Genomic DNA, 24,626 nt, shown 5'->3' with positions numbered 1-24,626 from the left:
TCTAGTGCATGTGACCAATGCTCAGCCTGGGTCAACAACTCAACTGAGAAAGGGCTGAGGGTACACAGGCCAGCAGCAAGTCAAGGCAGGGATGAAGCATAAAAAATCTGCAGCAGCTGAATCTAATTGTATCCTCCTTTGTTTGAGAACAAACAGCTAATTAAAACTTTGCACTAAATCCTTGTTCTGTGTTCACTCTACATCTCCTGCTGTTTGTTAATTTACTAAAGACCAGTAGCCCCATCAATTACCATTCCCACAGGGTCCAAATGCCGTACCTCAGTCTGCAATATCACACCATGGTAATCAAACACTCTCACTGTAGCCTCCAAGATTTGTGTGGGCATTTTATACTGCCTGTTTTATGCAAATCATGCCATATTGATCAACAACATCAATGGCTGTTGAAATAACTTTCATACTACAGACAAGGGAATGAAGCCTGATCTTTGCCACCAGCTCGCTCTGACATCCGTGGGTACTCTAGCCCATCTGTCAAAAGTACAGGCTTACGGCCCTGAATATTCCCAGATCTCCAAAATGTGCTCAGTACATATTTCATGAATCCCTTTCTCTGGCACTGCTGGGTTAAGTAAATCAGTTATAGTACAGGCAGACTTGTATTTTGATTTATTAATAATTTTAAAGCAACAGTAAACCATTGGAACAACACCTGAAACAGTAAAAATTGAAATGTCTTCAGTTCTTAAGCAAACATTTCCATGCTTAATAAACACTAAATCACAGGAATGGCTAAGCTTGTGAACCCTGGAGTTTATCAGGGCAGGGCTGCCCAATGTTAACTGTCTTGCTGGGAAGGTGCAATGTCTCAAATTTAGCTCCATAAAGAACAAACAATTAAACAACCCACAAAAGAAACACTCAACGTTCCAACTCCTTCCAACTGAAGCTTGCCCAGGTGTCACGCCTCAGGTCTTGTGGGGCTTCTTGGCCAAGGGCTCCTCTGACTTCTGGAGCCACATGTGCATTAACCCCGCTCGCTTCTTTGTCTCCACTTTAACTGGCATGGGGCTCCCTGTGTCCTCCTTCTTGGGTGAAGGGTTCTGCAGCCAATTCTTCAGCAGCTTGCTGCTGGCACTGGGCTTGGCTTCCTGGAGGAGGCAATGAATAACAACATTTAAACACAAACACTATCTCATGCTTGTAGCAACTGAAATCAATTGCATTTTCATTATGTAACATTTTTTGCCAATGACTACGCTGCATAGACTACTCAAGTATTGTGTACAGGTCTGTTGGTTCAATAGATTTGCAATGCTATTTAGTAAATGAACAGGAGAATGGAACTAATATTTCACCACACAATTCAAGGAGCCTGCAACTATTAGGAGGGAAAGAGTAAATCTAACCACAACTGAATCGGACCCGAGCCATGGACATGAATTTTGATACTCTGCAACAACCATCATCCAGAACAACCATGCAAATAGCACACAGATCCTTAACTCAACATTTTAGAGAGTCGTTCATCCAGCTACACAAATCACTTAAAAAAAAATTCGAGAAATGCACATGAGGCAGCAGCTGCAAAGACAAGAATGAAGTTAATGTTTCAGGGTTGAGGAAAGTCCTCTGATATTGTATTCAGTAATATACATTTTCTGAGCACCTCACTCTAAAACGCAAAGTAATAGAAGTCAATTGGAATCAAACTTGCATTTATAGCAAATTGTACTCCAGGAGATAGCTTTATCTCCTACACGTTTCCTTTTGTACAGTACCTTTTAAGTAAAATAATGTTGATGCCAAGCCAAATGAACAAAACCTTGGCTAAAGAAGTACATTTTCACAAGCATCCTAGCAGAAAAGGTGGATGGAGAAACAAGATGATACAAGATCAAAAGGAAAAGTGCTGGAAGAACTCAACATGCGTGGAGGAACAAACTGGCAACATTTCAGGTTGAGACCCTGCACAGGACTGAATGTAAAGGGGAGATAACCAGCATAAAGTCACATGGGGCAGGCGTGAGGCAAGAACTGCCAAGCCATGTGGATCCAGGTGAGAAGGGATTGATTGGCAGATGGAGTCTGTAGAGTTAACGGTAGATTGTGGAAACAAAAGGTCCAGAGATAATGACAGGAGTCATAGTCATACAGCGTGGGAAACAGGTCCTTCGGCTCAACTTCCCCATGCTGCCTAACACACCCCATCTACACTAGTCCCATTTGCCTACGTTTGCCCCATATCCCTCTAAACCTAACAAATCCATATATCTATCTAAATGCTTCTTAGATGTTACGATAGTACCTACCTCCTCGGCCAGCTCGTTCAAAAGTTGTCCCTCGGGTTCCTATTAAATCTTTCCCCCTTCACCTATGGTTCTCAATTCCCCTACTCTGGGCAAAAGTATCAAAAGGAAGGAAAGTGTTGAGCGAAACATGGGCAGATGGGAACGGGAGTAATGGGAGAAGACCCCGTGGGTTGAGTGTGGGTGTTAAGCAGTTGGAACCAGATGGGGAATAGAAACTGGGCAACATGGTGTAAAGAAGGATGTGTGCAAGGAGCCCACCAGGATGGTTCAGGAGGAGAGAAAGGGATTGCAGGATTACCTGAAATTTCTCACACCGCTGGGACGTAGACCACCCAGCTGGAATGAGTTGGTGTTTTGGAATGGATGGGTCGTCTAGAACAGAAAGCCCAGGCAGCTGAAAGCAAGACCACCAAATAGTGGAGCAATTTCTAGGTGCCCAATAAGCCAGGCTTTGGAAAAGCAAAGAAAAAGTATGTTCCAAGGAAAAAAATGGATGAACCAAGGTAGAACAAGTCAGATGACATTAGGCAGTCCAAGGGACAGCGCTGACAAAATCAACTTGTGGTCCATTACGTTACAAGATCACAAATAGTCTGGTTATGTTTCAAAGGGACTGATATTGGTGCCTGAGGAATGGAAGTTATGATGGGGACAGAAAACAATGGCAAATAATATCCATAACTACACGAATAGAAATCGGAAAAAAACATTCCAGTAAGAGGTTGGTGGAATAACGAGACACCAAGGTAATATAGATGTGGGAAAATACATGACAAAGATTGCCCGACAACAAATGGAAAGGAACCAGGTAAGTGATGACCAAGGGGTGACAGAAGCAGAACATGTGGTCAAGGGTGCCAGTCAACTGGAGATTGATAGAGGGGGACTGATTATGTTCTTTACAATTGACTCAGAGCCATATTCTTGTCCTTCTTCAATCTGACCTCATTAACCAACTAATTCCCCATATATTATTATTGCTTAATTTAATTATCTTCCACTGATCAAAATAAAAGTAATCAATTAGAGGTCTTTCCACCACAGCTGAAGGGCAGATGTGGAGTTAAACCACAGGCTGCTCAGCATTTAATGAGGAAATGCGCACACCAGTGAAAAGATTTTTATAGAGCTGCAAAGAGTGTCTCTGTGTGCACTGCCTTGCTTGTTCCAAATGTGTTATAGTCAGAGTTATACAACATGGAAACATGCCCTTTAGCCCAACGTGCCAAGTGTCGGTCATCTTTTAGAGCGGCACAGAGGCCCAGCGGTAGAGATACTGCCTTGCAACACCATTGACCCGGGTTCAATCCTGACTATGGGTGTTGTCTGTACAGACTTTGTATGTTTTCCCTGTGACCACGTGGGTTTTCTCCCACACTCCAAAGACGTGTGGGTTAATTGGAGTCTGGAGGATAGAACTAGTGTATGGGTGATCAACGTTTGGTGCAGACTCAGTTGGCTGAAGGGCCTGTTTCCTCGCTGTATCTCTAAATCAAACTTCAGTAGCTATCCAAACAGCTCAACATCATGTGTGATGCAGGACAGTGAGCTTCACAAGGCATGCCTGACCGTCACTTTCTGCACATTCATACCTCGAGGGCCACCTCAGCTGGGCGGTGTAAGAGTGCCAAGTTGAATCTCAGTGTCTAATTTAATGTCACCCATCCAAGGCCAGCCAAGAGCACACAGGATGGATGGGGACGGGAAGAGTCATGGTGTGTTTACTTCAGCTCCAAGCCCGGGTAACATGCTTCACAAACAGCATGAAATTGAATTACAACAGAGGCTGACATATTTCTCCACAGCAACAGAGTGTAAGCAGCTTGCATGAAGCACACCGAGTTGTGCATTCTCATCTCTCAGTAAGCTGCCGATCCTCAGCTGTGGCCCTTTCTGCTTTGACATTATTGCTTAATCGTTGCTCTTCAGTCAATGCTGGGTTACTGCAGTCACACTGACAGCCCAGCCATCACACACTCTGAGAGATATCGCACTCAAAAAGGGCACCAGTAAAATATGCGTGCAATTGTCATGTAAAAACTAAATCCATTTTCTATGGAATTACTGTTTAATAATCCTTAATTATGCAGCCAGCTGTAATGTCATAAAACAATTTTAGACTGAAAGCTGGTAAATATATACATATCATGGTAACTTGTATTCTTTAAGTGTGCAAAAATGCATTATGTCACTTGTTTGGTAAAATTATATATACTTTAAAGCCTCTAATTAAATATAGTACTCTGGACATGTATTCCTAATTGTTAAATGAAATGCTACCACTGCACTGGAATGAATGGCTTGGCAATAGGAATACACGATGCAAATTTGCACCACTAGATGGTAGTATTGTGCCACCTTCACATTGACAGGTTGCACCGTCTCCTGCACAAAACCAGTTCTGATCACTTCTACCTTCTACAGCTCACAATTTAATGTGGAGTACAGCAGGAGTCTGATGCATTCCCTACTTAAAACATTTATCACACTACAGTTTGATTATACAATTGTTTTAAATGTTCAACAGATGAGAACTAGGCCAATTGGTCCTGAGCCTGTTCTTCTACCTGAGAAGCTGACACCAAAAAGACACAAAATACTTGAGTGACTCAGTAACTGGAGAAAATGGATAGGCAATGTTTTGGGATGGGATACTTCCTCAGATTCAAGAAAGGCCCCAACCCGAGACATTGCTTATTTGAGTGAAGAACGTGTCTTTTTGTAAAAAGTATCTGCCGTTCCTTCTTTTGTTTAGTTTACCTACGGATACAGCACGGAAACGGACCCTTCGGCCCACCGAGTCCATCAGCGATCACCCCTTACACTAGCACTACCCTACACACTAGGAACAACTTACAATTTTTACCAAAGCCAGTCAGCCTACAGACTTGTACGTCTGGACTGTGGGAGAAAACTCACGTGGTCACAGGGAGAACATACAAACTCCATACAGACAGCACCCGTAGTAGAGATAGAATCCAGGTCTGTGGAGCTGTATGGCAGCAACTCTACCGTTGCGCCATCATGTCACCCGTCCCACAAGCTGCCCTCAGCACCACTTTCCTGTGCACCCCCTATTCTTTCACTAGATTAATGGTCTGCAATTCTCCACCCTGAATATATTCAATGAGTGGCTGTGGAAGACAATTACAAAAATTCACCTCCAAAATAAATTGCTCGTCTCCATGTAAAATGGAGCCCCCCTCATTATGAATTAATGGCCCTTTGATCTAGTTACCTCCATTTGGAAAAAACATCCACCTTCTCAATTCACTTCAGAATCTTAAATGTCTCAGGAAGATCATCTCACATTTGGCTACATGCCATCAAGTACAAACCCAACCTGCACATCATCTCTTTAGACTTTAGAGATGCGCCGGCCAGCAATCACCCCTTACACTAACACTATCCTACACATGAGGGGCACCGTACAAACCAGCACGTCTTTGGAATGTGGGAGGAAACCGGAGCTCCCGGAGAAAACCTACATGGTCACGGGGAGAACAGTCAGGATCAGACCCGGGTCTGGCGCTGTAAGGCAGCAAGTATAATGCTGTGCTACCCTAATTCACCTTCCTTCATACACATACCAGGAATCTACCGAGCGAACCCCCTCTACACTTCCACCTTGCCCAACAGTGGAGAGCAAATCTACATACAGTCCTCCAGCACCCAAACATAAGTTGCCTCAAACTTTCACCATTTTAATATTCCTGGTGTCCAGAGATGTTTTCACTGACCAGAGGGTCTAGACATTGGGCTCAAAGTAGGTCCAATCTAAAACTATATATTCTTGCTTACAAGGGACACTCTGTCCATATGAGCAACCCCTTCCTCAGTTGCTTGTTATTTTGCTTTAACTTTCATTTGTCTTGAAAGAGCAACTCCATTTTTACATTACGGTTCCCCATAAACATTTTGCAGACATACAGACGCTGCCACATGTCAGAAGGTTCTCTCTAGATGGGTTAACTTCAAAATTCAATTGTTTGATCCATCATCACAGCTTCAGTCTCACTGTCTCTTTCAATGGCATCATTACTCTTAACAGAACACAATGCGTGTACCGATATATCCCTGTCATAAGCAATTGCAAACGCATAATTCTGCTTTTGATGGAAAAGTGACATTAAACGAGAAACTGCGGCAAATATCGTGCATCTGTGAGGAGAGAGATGCAGAGGTAACATTGCAGCTTCTGGCGAGGGATTGTTAATTTGAAGTAATAAATCTGTTCCTTTCCACACATGCTGCTTCAGGTGCTGTGAGTTCTCCAGCATTTTAATGTCTTTACTAGTAACCGGGACTTCAGCAATACTTGGGGTTGATGTTTAGAAGTTTAACAATCAACCCGCACTCAAAGCAGAGGAGGAGCCTGACTGAATCCAGAGTTTGGAAGAATAAGCAAGGATGGCAGAAGGAGAGACCCGGCTGTAACATCCAAGAGCTGAACACATCGATATTGACTCAGCTGCACAAGATATTAATGATGTGAGAAAGGCACATTCATGTTACTGTTGTACATGACATCAGTGAGGCCACATTTCTAGTATTGGGTTCAGTTTCGGTCACCCTGTTATAAGAAAGATGTTGTTAAGCTGGAAAGGGTGCAAAAAAGATGTATGAGGATGGTGCCAGCACTCGAGGCCCTGAGCTTCAGGGGGAGGTTGAGCAGGCTAGGAATTTATTCCTTGGAGTACAGGAGGATGAGGGGTGATCTTACAGAGGTGTAAAAGATCACGAAAGGAATAGATTGGGTAAAAGACTGTATTTACCCTGAGGAGGGGAATCAAGAACCATAGGTTTAAGGTGAGGGGGAAATATTTAAGATAGTGTGATAGTTAAACGGAACAAGCTGCCGGAGAGGTAGTTGAGGCAGGTGAACCACCACAACGATTAAGGAACATTTTGACAGGTACATGGATAAGGGCTATGGGCCAAATGCAGGCAGGTGGGACGAGTGTAGATGGGACATGTTGGTTGGCATGGGCAAGTTAGACCAAAGGGTCTGTTTATAAGCTGTACGACTATGTCCAAAGTTTATGTCCAACGAATGGGGTAGAGCACTTGTCTTTGAGTGCTCGGGGACGATTGAACAGGCATGACATCTTGACTTGACCCAAAATGTTGTCTGTCCATTTCTTCCATAAACGATGGGTGGATCAGGATAGGAATGCACTCTGTTCTGTTCTAGATCTGAATAGGCTCTACTCATATCCGAAGTATGCAGGAAGAATGGACAAAGTGGGAGTGGGTCGTTACCTGCGATCTACGCCTTAGGAAGCACAAGGTACTCTGAAATCATATCAACTCCATCTTGCCATATGTTCATAAGCTTTTAGGAGCAGAATTAGGCCATTCGGTCCATCAAGTCTACTCTGCCATTCAATCATGACTGATCTATCTTTTCCTCTCATCCCCATCCTCCAGCTGCTCCCCACAACTCCCGACACCCGTACAAATCAAGAATCTGTCAAATCTGCACTTTAAAAATACTCCATGACGTGGCCTCCACAGCCGTCTGTGACAATGCCCGGCTTTTTCAGAGAACAAAAACTCTCACCTTCTTAACTTCCAATTTTATGGGTTTGATGCACTCAAGGCTGTCATTCCTTGAGTTATTGACTAGAGTGGAGACTGGGTAGAGGGCAATACATTCCGTTGGGTGGATCAGTTTAATGGCCTCGGAGACGGGTACCTCCCCATAGTCCAGCCACTTGTGCACGGCCTCCTCTCCATCCAGAATAGCAGGCATCCTACCCAGAGAAAGCAAAGGAGAAACACATTGAAACCTTCTAGAGTTGAGTACCATTTCGTAAAACACACACCACCCATTCTGTCCATGAGGGATGCTGACTACACCACAATTCCCACTTGAGCACAGTGATATTTTTTTATGTTACACCAAGTGGCTCAGTGGCCTTGGAGTTTGCATTCTCTCCCAGTGACCTCATGGGTTTCCTCCCACATCCCAAAGTCATGCAAGTTTGTAGGTTAATTGACCACTGTAACATTGCCCCTCATGCGAATGTGCAAGTGAGATAACATAGGACTCGTGAGAATGGGTGATCGATGGGCAGCGTGGACTCGATAGGGCAAAGGGCCTTCAGTTTTCATGCTGCACCTCTAAACTAAAGTCTAACACCTTTGCCAGAATCCCCTCAGGGACAATGGACCCACAGCCACAGTGAGAAACTATTGCTTTAGGTCTGACCTGCACAAATGTAAAGTCCTTTTCCACTTACCGCTCATGTACCCAGTCCATGGCTTTGGAGGCACTCACAGTGATGATGGTGTGAGTGTACAGTTCCTCTCCTCCACTAGGAGATCTCCAGCAGTCGAACAGGCCTGCCATGGTCAACAATCGCCGGCCACTCCACTCCTCACCATCAACCTGCACCATCAATAAACAGTGTTAATCCATTCCCTGGAAAACAAGTCTGAATTGGATGGAAGTAAAAAAAAAAAAATCTTCGATTTCCATGATCCATAGGGAGACATGCAGCATGGAAACAGGCCCTTCGGCCATCAAATCCATGCCAGCCATTTGCACAAGTCCCATTTTCTCCCTTGAATCCTACACTCACTAACACAGCAGGAGGAATATACAGTGGCCAATTAACCTACCAAACTGCACATGTTCAGCTGTAGGAGCAAACCAGAGCACTCGGAGGAAACCCACACCGTGTCAGGGAGCTCTTGCAAGGCCTGCCCCACAGGCAGCACCGACATAAATCACTGCAGCATTGCACTGCTCCATTAATCTGTGGAGTTAATTGCCACAGACGGCTGTGGAGGCCGGGTCAATGGATATTTTTAAGGTAGTGATAGTTTCTTGATTTGTACGGGTGTCAGGGGTTATGGGGAGAAGGCAGGAAGATGGGATTAAGAGGGAAAGATAGATCGGCCATGATTGAATGGTGGCGTTGATTTGATGGGCCGAATGGCCTAATTCTGCTCCTATCACATGAACATGACTGAAGAACGGTCTCAATCCAAAATGTCACCAACCCCGCGTCCATTGATTCCATCTGCACGTCACGCTGCCTCAGAAGACTACCAGCATAATCAAGGACAAGTCTCACCTTGGTCACTCCCTCCGATTCCCCTCACCCATCGGGCAAGAGGTACAGATGTCTGAAAACTCACACCTCCAGATTTACAAACAGTTTTTTCCCCAGAGTTTCATGTAACTGAACCATCCTCTCACCAGCTAGAGTGCGGCCTTGACCTCCCATCTACCTCGCTGGAAAACTTCAAACTATCTTTAATCAGACATTACCTTGCACTAAACGTTAGACCCTTTATCCTGCATCTCTACACTGTGCACGGCTTAATTGTAATCATGTATACTTTTTCGCTGACTGGATAGCACACAACAAAAAGCTTTTCAATGTACCTCGGTCTACTCCTCTGTTCTAATCCACATACTGACAGCACCCGTAGTCGGGATCGAACCCGGGTCTCTGGCACTGTAAGGCAGCAGTTCTACCGCTGCGCCACCGTGCCGCATAATTTTCTCTCCATTTTTTTCCTCAATACGCAATTCTACATCTCACTTCCAACAAAAATTCGTGCAGGAGGGAAGATGATCTTCAAAATTAATAGGGAAAGAATTAACATATGAACGATGTCAACATTCCAGACCCAAGGCCACCCAAACCTCAAGAGTCGAGTCACAATGCGCAGATAATGTGCACCCACCAGTCTGTGCCCCGCTTGGACCAGTTGTTAGAATATAGATTATACAGCAGCCCATTTACAATGACTAAACAATCTATTTGGATAATGTCCTATTAGAAAAATAGCCAAGACATTGGGGTTATTGCTTTCCTTTCACGTGGGGCCACTCGATCCTTTACGTCTACTCAAAAGCACAAGCATGGCAGCAGCATGACTTTGAATTTGGAAGACTAACAACACATCACTCCTTTGGTGTTACGCTGGATGTCAGTCTGGGCTGCAGAGTCTCGGAACCGAGTAAACCTGTTATTTATTTCTCTGCAATCCCCCCCACATCAGAAGCGCAGACATTTTGGCATCTGTTAGAGAGTTAAGCCATTACTCACACAACCCATACCTGTGATCTCTCTGACGGAGATAATGAATCAAAGTGATTTTCTTTCTAAACCAAGACTCAAGTTCAATGCAAAGCACCTTGCAGCCAACCTCAACACTGCCAGTACCTGCTCCATTTCCCAGTCAACCTGCATATCCATGTGCTCATCCAAAAGTCTCTTAAATCCCACAATCATATCTGTCTCCGCCACCACCCCTGGCAGTGCGATCTAGGCACCCACCACCCGCTGTGTAAAAATAGTGCCCTTCACATCTGCTTTAAACCTTGACGCTCTCACCTTAAAGCTACGGAACATGGAAAAGACACAATGGTCAATTTTTCTTGCTAGCCAGGGAAAAGAGTGCCATTTTTCAAACCATTGATGCAGTTAAAATGAATTAACTGCAAAACCTGGGAATCGTATCCAGTATGTTCCGATTTAAAAAGGACACTGCAATGGATAAGGCCACAGGAAAACGGGCTATCACTTTATACGATAAATTGCCAGTGTTGTCTATCCAAATCAGATTAATGGGCAGGTAATTGCAGCAATTGTCATTGGTCACTGCTTCCAAGAATCTTCCCTCTCTCCATCGCTATTTACACACATTGAGCTAATCACAGATCTCTCTCTCAGATTATCTTCCAGAAAGCATGCTGATGTGTGAGCAATCACCATCGGAACTCCGTCAATCTAATCAAGTAAAATAACTGATTCAGGTAAAAACAGCTGATGGTGAGGGACTCAGCAAAATTAAACAATTTATAAAAGGACAGGATCAGAAAGGCCAAGAGGATCAATTCCACTTGAGACATTTGGTTTATGCCCATCGATTAGAATTTGAACACTGGCCGCTATCGTTTCCTACAATGACAGGAGTCAGCATGGATCCCATGTGCTCTATTGCCCTCCTCACTGTGGTAAATACCAACTTCATTTTCCACACTGAGAATCAACTTTACCTCTGTTTAATCCCAAAGGACTCTGAGGGTGCAATTTATCACACAAAGCACATACTCCAGTCCATATAACATACAGATGAATGGAGATACAAGGATGCTAGTATATTAAAAGTGTGCTGTAGATGAGTGGCACTGCATCTTTCTCATCTTTCCAGGACTGCTGCTTTAACATCTAACTGATTAGGTAGATAGGAATCAGGTTAACATCACATCTGAAAATATTGCACTCCCTCAATTCATGTGGGATTCCAATTTATACATTACATGCCCTCGACTTACGGTGGCAAGCACTCCAAATGCCACCTTCGCCACCTGATCACCCTGCATTGCCACATTCATGGAACTACAATATGGACCCAAATGCCCCTTTGTTCAACATTACTTACCCCTCTACTTCTTCTTCTTCTTCTTGCGTGCACAGCCTAAAGTTGTAAGACAACTTGTTCTGTTTGATCTTCTGTTTTGTGCACGCCAAGTTGAATGCATTTGTTGAAACAGGGTGGACCACGTGAAGGTTGCAATCTCCCACCCCACTTACACCTCCACTAATTTCAGTTCACGTCCTATTAGATTTGCTATAACCCATCACCCTGCATTTGTCAGGATTAAATTCCATCTTTCATATTTCCATATTCAACTTTCCATCGGATTTATAAACTGATAGCATTTGATATTTTAATGCTTAACTATTTGATTAACTGGCACCTACATACCACCTACAAATCTCTAATCATCGACCAATGTTTAGTTCTGGACACCATGATATATGAATGATGTTGTTAAGTTGAAAAAGGGAGCATAGAAAATTTACGAGGATGTTGCCAGGACTCGAGGGTCTGAGCTATAGGGAGAAGTTGAAACAGGCTGGACCTCTATTCCCTAGAGGGCTGGAGGATGCGGGATGATCTTATAGCGGTGTATGAAATCATGAGAGGAATAGATCGGGTAGGAGCACACAGTCTTGTGCCCAGAGTAGGGGAATCAAGAACTAGAGGAAATAGGTGTAAGGTGAAGGGGGAAAGATTTTATAGGAATCTGAGGGGCAAGTGTTTTCACACAAAGGGTCGTGAGTGGATGGAATGAGCTGCCGGAAGAGATGATTGAGGACGGGCATATCACAACTTTTAAGAAGCAATTAGACTGGGTAGGACAGTTTTGGAGGGATATGGGCCAAACACAGTCAAGTGGGACAAGTGTAGAAGGGATAGTTGGTCCATGTAGGTAGGTTGTGCTGAAGGGCTTGTTTCCACACTGTATGACTGTGACTCAATGTAAATTTCAGGAAAATCCAAAACATCACACACTACATTTAAGACCCATTTGTTGCATTACATCATAATACACTATACATTTTGTTCCTGTTATGGCAACTTTCCTTTTCAAACAATTTTTAAATCACCAAAACTACCCATGGACCAGGCAGAAAAGGAAATCAAGGCCTTGCTATCTCACCTCTTCTTTCTCAAGAGTCTGTGGGAAGTGGATGAAATAGGGCTGCTTCTCTCCATCTCGTTTCTGCCACTCAAAGAATCCATCAGCCAACACCACACAGCGTCGACCTCTCATCAACGGCTCCTGTCAAAGGAAATATTAAGATGATTCCACGCTCGGTTAACAGTTTTGGATTGTCGCTCTCTCCTTATTTTTACGCCATTAGTAAGGATATCCAAATCTCCTGAGCATTATTTTTTGCAAATCATTTATCTTCCCCAGTGAATAGTGGATCACATCTTCCCCAGTGAATAGTAACGAGTCATTTAAGATTTCGAAAGCAGATCCCGGGGATGTGAGGGAAGAACTGCAGATGCTGGTTTAAATCATAGGTAGACACAAAATGTTGGAGTAACTCAGCGGGTCAGGCAGCATCTCTGGAGAGAAGTAATGGGTGACGTTTTGGGTCGAGACCCTTCTTCAGATTCCGGGGATGATTGGGTTAACATGTGATGTGCATTTGAAGGCTCTGGGCCTGTGCTCGCTGGAGTTCAGAAGGATGAGGGGACGTCTCGGTGGATGTGGAGAGGATGTTTCCACTAGTGGGAGAGTCTACGACCAGAAGGCACAGTCTCAGAATAAAAGGACGTATCTTTAAAAATGAGATGACGAGAAATTTCTTTAGCCAGAGTGATGAATCTGCGGAGGCCAATTCTTATGGAAGTTTTAAAGCGGACATTGGCAGGTTCTTGATTAATGAGGGAGTCAAAGGTTAACGGGAGAAGGCAGGAGAATTGAGTTGAGAGGGAAAGATAGACCAGCCATGAATGAAAGATCAGCCATGAATGAATGGGTAAGTAGACACAACGAGCCAAAAGGCTTTTGCTACTATGACATAAGAACATGAAATGGCCAATGTTTTGTCATACAGATACTTCCAGAAACAATTGGGAAACACTCTTACACCACAAGTGGCTACATTTCGGAGTACCTCTGCACAAATAACAACTGACAATGGGACAATTATTCATTTTAAATCAAAACTGTAAAACTCCAGTAACCACATGTGAGACTGCACCTGGGATACTGCATACAAGTCGGTGTTTCTTTATGAATAGATAGGGTGAGTGCAGAGTCTTTTACCCAGAGTAAGGGGATCAATAACCAGAGGACATAGGTTTAAGGTGAATGGGGAAGATTTAATAAGAACATGAGGGGCAACTTTTTCCATACGGAGACTGTGGACCGAGCTGCCTGAGGTAGCAGGTGCTGCTCTTAAAAGATTTTTTAAAAAGGTACTTTTTAAAAGACACTTGAACAGGTACATGGAGAGGAAGGTCAAGAGGGATATAGGTCAAATGCAGGTAAGTGGGACTAGCTTAGATGAGGCATCTTGGTCGGCATGGATGCGTTGGGCCGAAGGGCCTTTTTTCCGCACTGTATGGCTCTACGACTGTCTTCGGAGGTTAAGCAGACTGGCCTGAATCTAGAATTCACAGGAATAAAACGCAAGGTAATTGAAACGTAATGAAATACTTCCGAGTTGAATATTTCTGAATTCAGTTGAAATACTCCTGTTTCTAATTGGCATTTCTGGGACTAGACAAGATGGATGTCACTGTTTCACCAGGCCGGAGATATTGGATGAGGATACGAGTACGGTGAGACTGACTTGCTCACTGAGTATCATACCTTGTACGACTTCTTCTGCATCATCCCATCACTGCGGCAGTTGCTGGTGTTGTACTGCATTTTCAAGGGGTCGCTTTCCTTGAACCAGGAAGGGACAAGGCCCCACCGCATGGCTGTCAGCACAGGCTCTGAAGTCTCGGCATCCTGGTGAAAGGATCAAGCGGCAAAATAACAGCACAATTATGGAATTCATCTCCAACTTGGGAACACACCAAACTCGCAACAAGAACCATTGAACTACAGTCTAGGTGGCAGCTGAAGAACAGGGATGTAGAACCTTGTGTTAATGGTAGAACAAGAAACTGCAGATGCTGGTTTACAAAAATGGACACTAAATGCTGGAAAAACTCAGCGGGTCAGGTAGCGTCTCTGGAGAATTGGATTGGATTCCTTTATTGTCATTCAGACCTTTCGGTCTGAACGAAATTTTGTTGCCTGCAGTCATACATATAATAATAAATAACAAAACATACAATAAACACAAATTAACATCCACACAGTTCACCAGGCACCTCCTCACTGTGATGGAGGCAAAAGTCTTAAAGTCTCTGTCTCTTCCCTCCTTGTTCTCCCTCTGTGCTGAGGCGATCCAGGCTTCCATTGTTGTGACCCCACCGGATGATGGTGAGTAAGTCCCACGGCTCAACAGAGCACTACGAACTGGCCGGTTCAAACTCCGCGGCCCGGCGCGGTCAAAGCTGCCGCCCTCCAGTCCAGCGGACGCAGCTGTAGTTGCGGGAGTTCCGGAAAAACAGGTCACCAACCTGTGACCTGCGAGCTCCCGACGATGTCGTCCGCTGGCCCGCGGCCGAGCCCCGAATTCAGGTCGCCGCCGCCTCAGCCCCGAAGCCGGGCCACCGCCACCGGAATACCGCCTCAGCTCCCAATTCGGCCAGCCTCGCGTTCCTGAATCTGGAGGTTTGCGTTTTCACACTTTTGCATTGGAGAGGAGACAAGAGGGAGCGACTGGGGCGAGACTCATCTTTGATTATGCTGGTGGCCTTGTCGAGACAGCGTAAAGTGTAGATGGAGTCAGTGGGAGAGAAGTTGCTCTGTGTGATGGTCTGAGCTGCGTTGACAATTCTCTGCAATGTCTCGACCTGCAACTGGGAAACTGTACCCAGCTCGATCCCGACAGAATACCTCATTCTGTAGCTGTGAAAATGTACCCTGGCAAATGTCCCCAGAATGACAGCAACCCATTACACCAGGAACTAGATCAGCCAACACACTGGATCGCAGCAAATACTCTTGTAGGCGCTCTAACCGGCTGCATACCCAAACCAAGAGTCTCGACCCAAAACTCCACCTATTCCTTTTCTCCAGAGATGCTGCCTGACCCACTGAGTTATTCCAGCATTTTGTGTTTATCTTCAGTGTAAACCAACATATGAAGTTCTTTCCTACACATCCACTCTAGTGTCTACTGTCCTAGTGCAGCTGATGCCAATCTAGTAGCATTGCCACAAGGGAAGATATCAAGGAAATATAAAACCAATGTTTATCCCCTGCAGCTAATTCATTGGACAATTAATTACATCAATTACTACAGTGCGAGATGATTACAGCAGTTAACATGAAAGGGAACCCACTGCGTCTTTTAAAAGCAAAAAGGGGGATGCGGCCTCATCGGAATAAGGGCGGCAATCGAGACAGAGGTATGATGCATAGCTGGAATACTAACAGTATTCTGTATTGCTTTGTAAAGTATCAGTAGATGGAGAGGGAGTTGAGATAGATAAGTAGGAGAAAGCATGAGGATTATATATAGCCAGCTGAATGTATAAGTGGCAGATGAAGTTTGACACAGAGAACGTGTAGTGATATATTTTGGAAGCAAGAGGGAAGACAATATAGATATATCCTTCTAAACCTTTTACAAAATGAAAAAGTCTAATGTCTTGAGCACCCCCAATCCGGGAAAGCTCCAGGCTGCTGCAGGGCCTCCTCCATCATAGGCCAAATGAGGGCAATGGGACGAGTTTAGATGGGGTATCTTGGTTGGTATGGAAGAGTTGGGCTGAAGGGCCTTCTTCCACACTATATGACATAGGCTCTGCTACTACTGGAGCACTGGATCCAATTCAGATAGCCACACGTTAGAAAGCATGTAAAGGTCTGAGAGACGGCGCAGAAAAAATTCCCAGAAGAGTTCCAGAGAGGAATGACTTCAGATTAGAGGTTAAGATGATGCTGAAGTTGTTCTCGAGGAAGCAAAGAACGCCATGGAAAAATTGCAGCCTGTTTTGATAGAGAGAAGCTGTTCCAATAAACAGATGGTGCAAAGACCAGAAGACATAGATTTCAATTTCTGAGCAATAGATGCAAGAGATAGCAATGTTACAAAATTTTGAGATTTTAAAAATCAAGTCTGTAATTTATCCCATCAGATAAAGCACATAAATAAGTTTAATTTGACACCTAATTCACTTTCATATCTCAAGTATTTAAAAAGTTATGGCCATTTTCATACTGGGAAATGAGCATCTTGTTCCCTATTGATTTTCTATGGACATAACAAAAAAGCTGTGATCGTGAACAGTCAAAAGCCCATAACTTTCTTAAAAATTAAGAGAACTGAATGAAATTTTCAGTTATCATAGATTGAAGCATTCTGAAACAAATATAAAATAATCTTACTTGGATGACCTGAAACTAAAGCATATAATTAGTTAGTTACCTAATTGTAGCTAATTTCAGACTTCAATTACTAGATCTAAACATCTATCCATTTCTTAATAAATTATTAACATTTTTAAATAGCCTAAATGTCCAAATAATATTCACAAATAATTCACAATAAAACATGATTTTTAAATCTCATTTACATTAATTTATAGGCCAAATGGAAGGAATTTAGTGTTTAATTGCTGTAAATAAATGCCCATTTAAATCAGCTTTCCAGTGGGTCCCTGTGGAACGCGCTGGTTTAGAACGTTCACATTGTGGTAGATTTGTGCCCCCAAATGCCGAGAAAAATACTGCGGGATATAATGGGGCCAAATTGAGCTACTCGCAATATTAAACTTAGTATAAAGGGATCTTTAGAAGCCCTTTTTAATGTAAAAATATACAACCTAACTTCTGCTATTTGCTTTATGAGACCCTGCGGTTGGTGGCGGTCGCGGGTTTAGAGATGGATTTTTAAACTACTATAACTATTATTCAAGGCCTTTAAACCTAATAATAGCTTTTGCGATGGGGTCTTCCAGCGATTTTTCGTTAATAATTAACTAGGCTGAACATTTTCGATTGGAACAGCTTAGAGAAAATCGCGTTTTAAACCCGCCCCCTCTAAACGGCGCCAAAATCGCGCACACCCTCAGCAGCAGATCTTCAACGACGCTTCAGGTAGGCTTTGCAACATACCTACAAGAGATTCCTTTATTCAGAGCAGTTAGGTTCTTAATTCACTGCCTGCAGGGGTGTTGGAAGCAACATCAATCAGTGCCTTCAGAACCGAACTTAATTGACACTAGAGAAAGAATCATTTGCAGAAATGTGGGTGTGGGGGTGTGGCTGACAAAATGTATTTTAGGAACCAACCGAAATGCAGAGTTGAATGGCTGCTTACTGTGCCATGGCCACTATGATACATTAAAGTTTCGTTTAGAGATACAACATAGAAATAGGCCCTTTGGCCCACCAAGTTCACACATCGATCAGCAGCTCACACTAATTTTATGTTTTCCCACTTTCTCATTCACCATCTTGTCACAGGGGACAATTTACAGAGGGCCAATTAACCTACAAACCAGCACGTCTTTGTGATGTGGGAGGTAACTGGACCACTTGGAGAAAACCCATGTGATCACAGGGAGAACATGCAAACTCCACATATAGACAGCACTAAAGGTTAGTCTCTGGCGCTGGGAGGTAAAGGCTCTACCAGCTGCATCACTGAGCAGCCCCATGAAAACCACAAAATGGTTTGGCCATTTCTACACAGAAAAACTAGAATTAAGAAAAACCTATTGATCCTAAAAGCAATATATCAAAAACAAAAAAGATCTTCCCATCGACCACACGGCACAGAAATGTTGCGGATGAAACGTAGACAATTAGATCATTGTAGAGAATACTAATATGCAAGGGCAGTATAAGATAGATTATATCAAATTATGAGAGGCATAGGCAGAACAGACAGTCAACATTTTTCACAGGGTGGAAATATCAAATTCTATAACGTTAAGGTGATGGGGCAAAGTTTAGAGGAAATGTTTGGGGTAAATTTTAATTTTTACGCAGAGGGTGGCGAGTGCTTAGAAGGCGCTGTAAGGGTTGGAGGTGGAAGCAGATACAATAGTGGCGTTTTGGATTGGCACATGGATATGCAGGAATTGGACAGATACATATAATATGCAAGCAGATGAGTTGGTCTTGGCATCATGTTCGACAGAGACATTGAGGGCCGAAGGGCCTGTTCCTGTGAGGTTCTGTTCAATGTTCCATGTTATAAATTAGGTACCTTGTCAAAGTGCTTTCTGGACACCAGCACTGGGCTATTGGAATGTGGGCTTCTGTTGAACGAGGGCTTGTACTTATCGTGGTCCCCGTCTCTCCATTCCGGTTCTCTGCTCCTTCCTTGCCTGTCTCGATAAGCACAAGCGCGCCTGAGCTGATCAGCTGCCAGTGTGCATGCCGTGCGCCCACACATCTTGGCCCAAATCCTTACGTTAGAAGCCTGCATGGGAGGCAGCACAAGGTGAAACTGTTAGTATCAATCCACAGGCCAAAAATAGACATCCATCCAACTGCAGTTGACTTTATGTTATACGATCCCTTTTTCACTGCCTGATAATTCACACCAGTCTAGTCAATATCACAATGTGGCCTTCTGTACGTTGGCAAGACCAATGGTAGACTGGGCAACCATTTCTCTCAACACTGGTGATCAGTCCACCAAGGCCTACCAGATCTCGTGGTTTCTGCCCCCCCCTCCCCCCCCCGCCCCCGCCTGGCTTTCCACTCTACTACCTTTCCTGCACCTGGATGTGCACCCATTTCAGAAGGGCCATGGTCAATGGGATGGGAACAAAATAGGTGGGTCTTTGAGAAGGTGTAATTCCATGGGGTATAAGGTAATAACAAGGAAATTGGATGCCTAAAGAGAAATGAATTTAAAATGAAAGCCCAGCATTTAGCAGATGTCAAGTTGATAACACAGATGTAACCTGGGCTTATTATAGAATGTTCAGAGAGGAAGTGAAAAAAGGAAATGTGGGGAAATGAGAAGCCCGGAGATAAACATTAAATAAAATCCCTAAGTATTCTATCGGCATGTGAACTGGTAGAATGGAAAGGAGGGAATATAGGGACCAACTCAATCTACTCAAGGAGGCAGAGTGGATGGCTACCTAGTTATATTCCTTTTAATCACAGAAGGAAGATGCTGCTGCTGGAATATTTATAAAGAGAGATGTAAAGGAGGTCCTGGAGACTTCCAAGAGTGTTTAGTTATTATATACTAGAGGGCATAGCTTTAAGGTCAGAGGGGCAAAATTTAAAAGACGGTGTGCCAGGCAATTTATTCTGAAACACAGAGGGTGGCGAGAGCCTGGAATGCACTGCCAAGGGCAGTGGTTGAGGCAGATATCAGTGGCTTTTAAGAGTCTCTTGGATAGGCATTGGTAAATGCAGAGAATGGAGGGATATGGATTATGTACAGGTAGATAAGAGATGATCATGGCATCATGTTCTGCAGACATTGTGTGCCGAAGGGCCCGCTTGTGCAGTATGTTATATGTAGGAAAAACAGAATAATGAAAGTCTTACTTTCAGCAGCATAGCAGACCTGTAAAAAAATAAATGGCCTCTGGAGTACCAATGTTGAAAATGGAATGGATAGAGCTTAGTAGGAAATAATTTACAAGGGTATGGGAAAGTGGAAGAGCAAATGAGATGATATAAAATATTATTGCATGGAATTACTATTGACTCAATGGGTTGAATGACCTCCTTCCATGCTGTAAATCTCTTTTTGTGACTGTTTCTATTGTTGTAACTGACATAGTACCAACAAGAGATTAACTGGTCAATCAAAATTGTTTTTAATTTAGTTTAGTTCCAGAGATGCAACTCCAATGATTATTTAGGTTAATTTGGTTCCAGTAAAAATTGTACAATGTCCCTAATGTGAAGGATAATGTTAGTGTACGGGGATCGTTGGTCGGCGCGGACTCAGTTGGCCAAAGCGCCAGTTTCCGCACTGTATCTCTAAACTAAAAACATGCCCAGCACATCTCTTTTAAACTTTCTCTCTCTGACCTTTAAGCTAGGCACTCGTTAACATTTCCACTCTAAGAAAATAGGTTCCGACTGAGTATACACTTATATCAGGTCTCAACCTCTGGTGTTCCAGAGAAAACAATGCAAGTATAATCTTCAATCATTTAAATCTTAATGACCATCTAAATATTCTTGACACTCTGGTCCCTACATTGCAAATACTCTTAGAATTTAGCCTTGACAATCCCCATCATCACACAAAATTGGAGCAGAAATAGTACTTCTGGCCCCTCAGCTGATCCCCACAATGTTTAGTCATACAATCTTTCAAAAATGTATCCACCTCTACGTTAAGTACTTCTAACAATCTAGCCTTCGTAACTCTCAAGAACAGAAAATTTCAGACATTCACGTGCTTCTGCAAAAGGAGACTTCTATTTACCTCAGTTTTAAGACTAGCTTTTTATTTTTAAATAAAATTACATCTCCTCGTTCAAGCCTCTTTCACTAGCAAAAACATCTTCCCTTTCTTTACATCCCCATAGAATCTTTATGTTCAATTCTAGTAAATTCCAAAGAATACAAACACAACCATTTTACACTCTCTTGATAGTACAATCACACTTCCTAGGAATTAGTCCAGTTAATCTTCTTTCAGCTGTCATCATTACAATACCGTATTTTCTTAGGAAAGGAGACAAAAAACTCTCACATAGAACCAACGGCTTCCATCACGGAAGATAGACACAGAATATTGGAGTAACTCAGCAGGACAGGCATCATCTCTGGAGAGAAGGAATTGGTGACATTTCAGGTCGAGACCCTTCTTCAGACTGGCCATCATCTCCGCATACACTGCTCGCTTCACCCAACCATTTCCAAAATAAGAACAGGAGAGACATTTAAAACAAAACAACCTTGCTTTTTTTTTTCTTTTGCTTGTAGCAGATTCCTCAATACTTGGGAGATTCTAATCCAGAGAGTCGGTAACTCTGGACAAGTACAAAGTCGGCTGAACGTCGCATGCAGACTCAGCCTCACGGCTAAAGGGCGCGAAAGTCTTTTATTAAATGTGTAGATAGTGGCTGTTTGCACCTGCATGTAAAACAGTACTACACAGATGAGTAAAGCATCACTTCATTATCCGGTTCTTCAAATCCCAATTGATCAGGGGCACCGCAGATATTATGATGCTGTACATATCTGCAAGATCATCTTCTTTAAAATAAAAAGCCCTTTCCACTAAACTGCATTCATTGTGACACAGTGGGTTAAGACAAACAGATATGTATGAACATTTGTAGACAAGAGGTGAAACCTGAAAATTAATATTAAAGGGCCTGTCCCACTTTCACGACCTAATTCACAACCTTTTTTAACTTGTGGACATTTTTCATCATGCTAAAAAAAACGCCCCGACCTACTTGATGCCACGAGTACCTACGACCTACCTACGACCTCGTGACGACCATGCTGCGAGTATAAGTCAAGGGCAAGGGCAGAGGTCATGAATGTGGGACAGCCCTTAAGGCAATAATACTAAGTCAAAATGAAACTTGCATTTTACAGATAGTTCTACATAGAACAGTACAGCACAGGGCTTTCGCCCATAATGTAGGTGATAAATTAATCTTATCATCCATATCTCACCATTTCCTTCAAATCCATGTGCCCTCCTAAAAGTCTCTTAAACACCCCTAATGAATCTGCCTCCACCACCACTCCTGGCAGTGCATTCCAGGCACCCACCACCCTTTGTGTAAAAAAACAACTCGCTCCGCAAATCTCCTTTAAACTTTGCTTCTCTCACCTAAAGCTATGCCCTATAGTTTCAGACATTTCCACCCTGTATAAAAGGTTCTGATTCTCCACCCTATCTATGCCGCTCATAATTTTATATACTTCTCTCAGGTCTCCCCTCAACCTCCAGAGAAAACAATCCAAGTTTGTCCAACCGCTTCTTGTAGCTAAAACCTTCTAATCCAGGCATCATTCTGGTAAACCTCTTCTGCACCCTCTCCAAACCTCCACATCCTTCCAGAAGTGGGGTGACCAGAACCACACGATACTCCAAATGCAGCCTAGCTAAAGTCCTATAAAGCTGCATCATGACTTCTAAAACACTATTTGTTAAAACATAATTATTCAATGCTGCCTTATTATTTAAGGATTGTTTCAATAATTTAAATTTCTAAATTGAATATCCCAAAGTGCTTTTCAATTTACAATGTTAGAAGAATATTTAATCAGACCGTGGGTAGCCTTTCACCATCCTAGTGAAGCCAAGTTTACAGACTTTGAAAAGTCACTGTGAATCTCAAATGGAGCAAAGAACTCAAAACCTTTTAAGCAACAGCAAATGTAACAAAATAATATAAAGAATAGCGATCAGTAGTTCATCCAAACAAGTTATTTTGTTTGTAGAAACATGGAACTGCAGACGTTGGTTTACAAAGAAAAGACACAAAGTGCTGGATTCTCTGGAAAATCTGGACAGAATTCTTCAGGTCAGGACTCATCTTCTGACTGATTGTAGGGGACAAAGCTCCGAGCGAGGAGAGGCACGAAGGCTATGGCGGTGATAGATATAGGCGAGGTAGGGGTACATATATGGGTGGAATCGGTTAAAATCGATGGTGTGAGACCTTTTGCTCCTAAAGTATAATTCTTAGCAAATATTAGACACTAATTAAACTTAAGAAAATAAATCTCCAATATTTTGTTTACATTAAACCTACAATATAAACACCACCCACTGGTTTCTTGTGTACATCATCGAGAATATCTACAGGAGGCGCTGCCTCTAGAAGGCGGCATCTATCATTAAGGATCCCCACCATCCGGACTGTGCCCTCTTCTCACTGCTACCATCGACCAAGAGGTACAGAAGCTTGAAATCCCACGCCAACGGGTTCGGGAACAGCTACAACCATTAGGTTCTTGAACCGACCCACACATCCCTAATCCTATCTCAGCAACTGAGCACGACAGCCTACTCTTGCACTCGCATGGACATTCCTAATCGTGTTTTGCACTAATGTCGTATTTTTGCAGTTGCACACAAATCTGAAGAAGAGTCCCGACCCGAAACATCGCCTCATGTTCTCCAGATATGCTGCTTGACCCGCTGAGTTACTCCGGCACTTTGTGCCTTGGTGTAAAGCAGCACCCGCCGCTCCTCGTCTTTTTAACTTTTTCACTGTCTTGGTATAACAGATATTTTATATGTTGTGTGTTGCTTGAGTTAATACGCTTGAGATGCTGCAAGATTGTCACTCTACCTACACCTCACCATACCTGTGCACGGGACAATAAAAGTGACGACTTGTCCCTCTCCCTCTCCCTCTCGAGGCCCAGACCAAAACATGTCTTACTGTCTCCACTCGGCCAGCATGCAAGCCTGTTTATTAACAAACGCCTCTTTAAGAAAGTAATAGTTTGATACTCTCAGAGTTGATTTTAAACTGTGTAAAGCGGACTGAAGACACGTTGATATAATGAAACGTACAGAGTGATAGCGCCGGTCCCTGTGCTGCAGTCTCCCGCCTGTACACACAGCGCCCGGCCCGGCCTCGCCACAGCCCACTGGTTACATTCCGCCAGCCGCTACTTTGTTGCCTGTCCGCCGGAGCGCGCTCGTGAGCGTCGCGGGAACGCGCACGGCGGCACACAACGTCACTTACAGCCTTCACCCCGTCTACACGTCGCCGCCATGTTGGTGAGGTCAACCTCTATTGGGTTAAATGTACTGTATCCCTCTGCAACCCAAACAAAACCCACTAAACATTTTCCTCCTTAATCCTTTGCAAAACAGCCTGGCTTCCGGGTTATGTATTCAAGAAGGAACTGCAGATGCTGGAAGATCGAAGGTACACAAAAATGCTGGAGAAACTCAGCGGGTGCAGCAGCATCTATGGAGCGAAGGAAATAGGTGACGTTTCGGGCCGAAACCCTTCTTCAGATGTCAGCTGATTTACATC

General features: G+C 43.5%; 1 protein-coding gene across 5 annotated transcripts; it reads right to left on the bottom strand.

Moving 5' to 3' along the window:
- Window positions 1–615: 615 nt before the first annotated feature.
- Window positions 616–24,347, bottom strand: hmces (5-hydroxymethylcytosine binding, ES cell specific). 5 transcript variants are annotated; one of them, XM_033037013.1, is made up of 8 exons: window positions 24,155–24,275; window positions 23,568–23,569; window positions 18,887–19,102; window positions 14,419–14,562; window positions 12,748–12,870; window positions 8,519–8,667; window positions 7,837–8,029; window positions 616–1,112 (listed from the first exon to the last, which is right to left on the bottom strand). In XM_033037013.1, the coding sequence occupies exons 3-8, from the start codon at window positions 19,073–19,075 to the stop codon at window positions 930–932; spliced, it is 981 nt and encodes a 326-aa protein (XP_032892904.1). In that variant the 5' UTR covers window positions 19,076–19,102; window positions 23,568–23,569; window positions 24,155–24,275; the 3' UTR covers window positions 616–929. The 5 variants fall into 5 exon arrangements, with proteins under 5 accessions (XP_032892904.1, XP_032892907.1, XP_032892903.1 ...); XM_033037016.1 differs by lacking the exons at window positions 23,568–23,569; window positions 24,155–24,275 and adding an exon at window positions 24,330–24,347; XM_033037012.1 differs by lacking the exon at window positions 23,568–23,569 and having other exon boundaries at window positions 24,155–24,289.
- Window positions 24,348–24,626: the final 279 nt, after the last annotated feature.

This window comes from Amblyraja radiata, chromosome 18, assembly GCF_010909765.2.
Source record: "Amblyraja radiata isolate CabotCenter1 chromosome 18, sAmbRad1.1.pri, whole genome shotgun sequence".
In the NCBI taxonomy this organism is placed as follows: domain Eukaryota; kingdom Metazoa; phylum Chordata; class Chondrichthyes; order Rajiformes; family Rajidae; genus Amblyraja; species Amblyraja radiata.
The sequence above is the reverse complement of the archived record's forward strand: the minus strand, read 5'-3'. Positions and strand labels throughout refer to the sequence as shown.

What these genes read in the sequence shown, in the direction of transcription:
- hmces (XM_033037016.1), bottom strand. Translation starts at nt 19,075, where the DNA reads ATGTGTGGGCGCACGGCATGCACACTGGCAGCTGATCAGCTCAGGCGC. An exon ending in TGCAGAAGAAGTCGTACAAG is followed by an intron (nt 12,871 to 14,418) that starts GTATGATACTCA and finishes TTCCTTTGACAG; the next exon opens with GAGCCGTTGATGAGAGGTCG. An exon ending in TAAAATTGGAAGTTAAGAAG is followed by an intron (nt 1,113 to 7,836) that starts GTGAGAGTTTTT and finishes TGCCTCCTCCAG; the next exon opens with GAAGCCAAGCCCAGTGCCAG.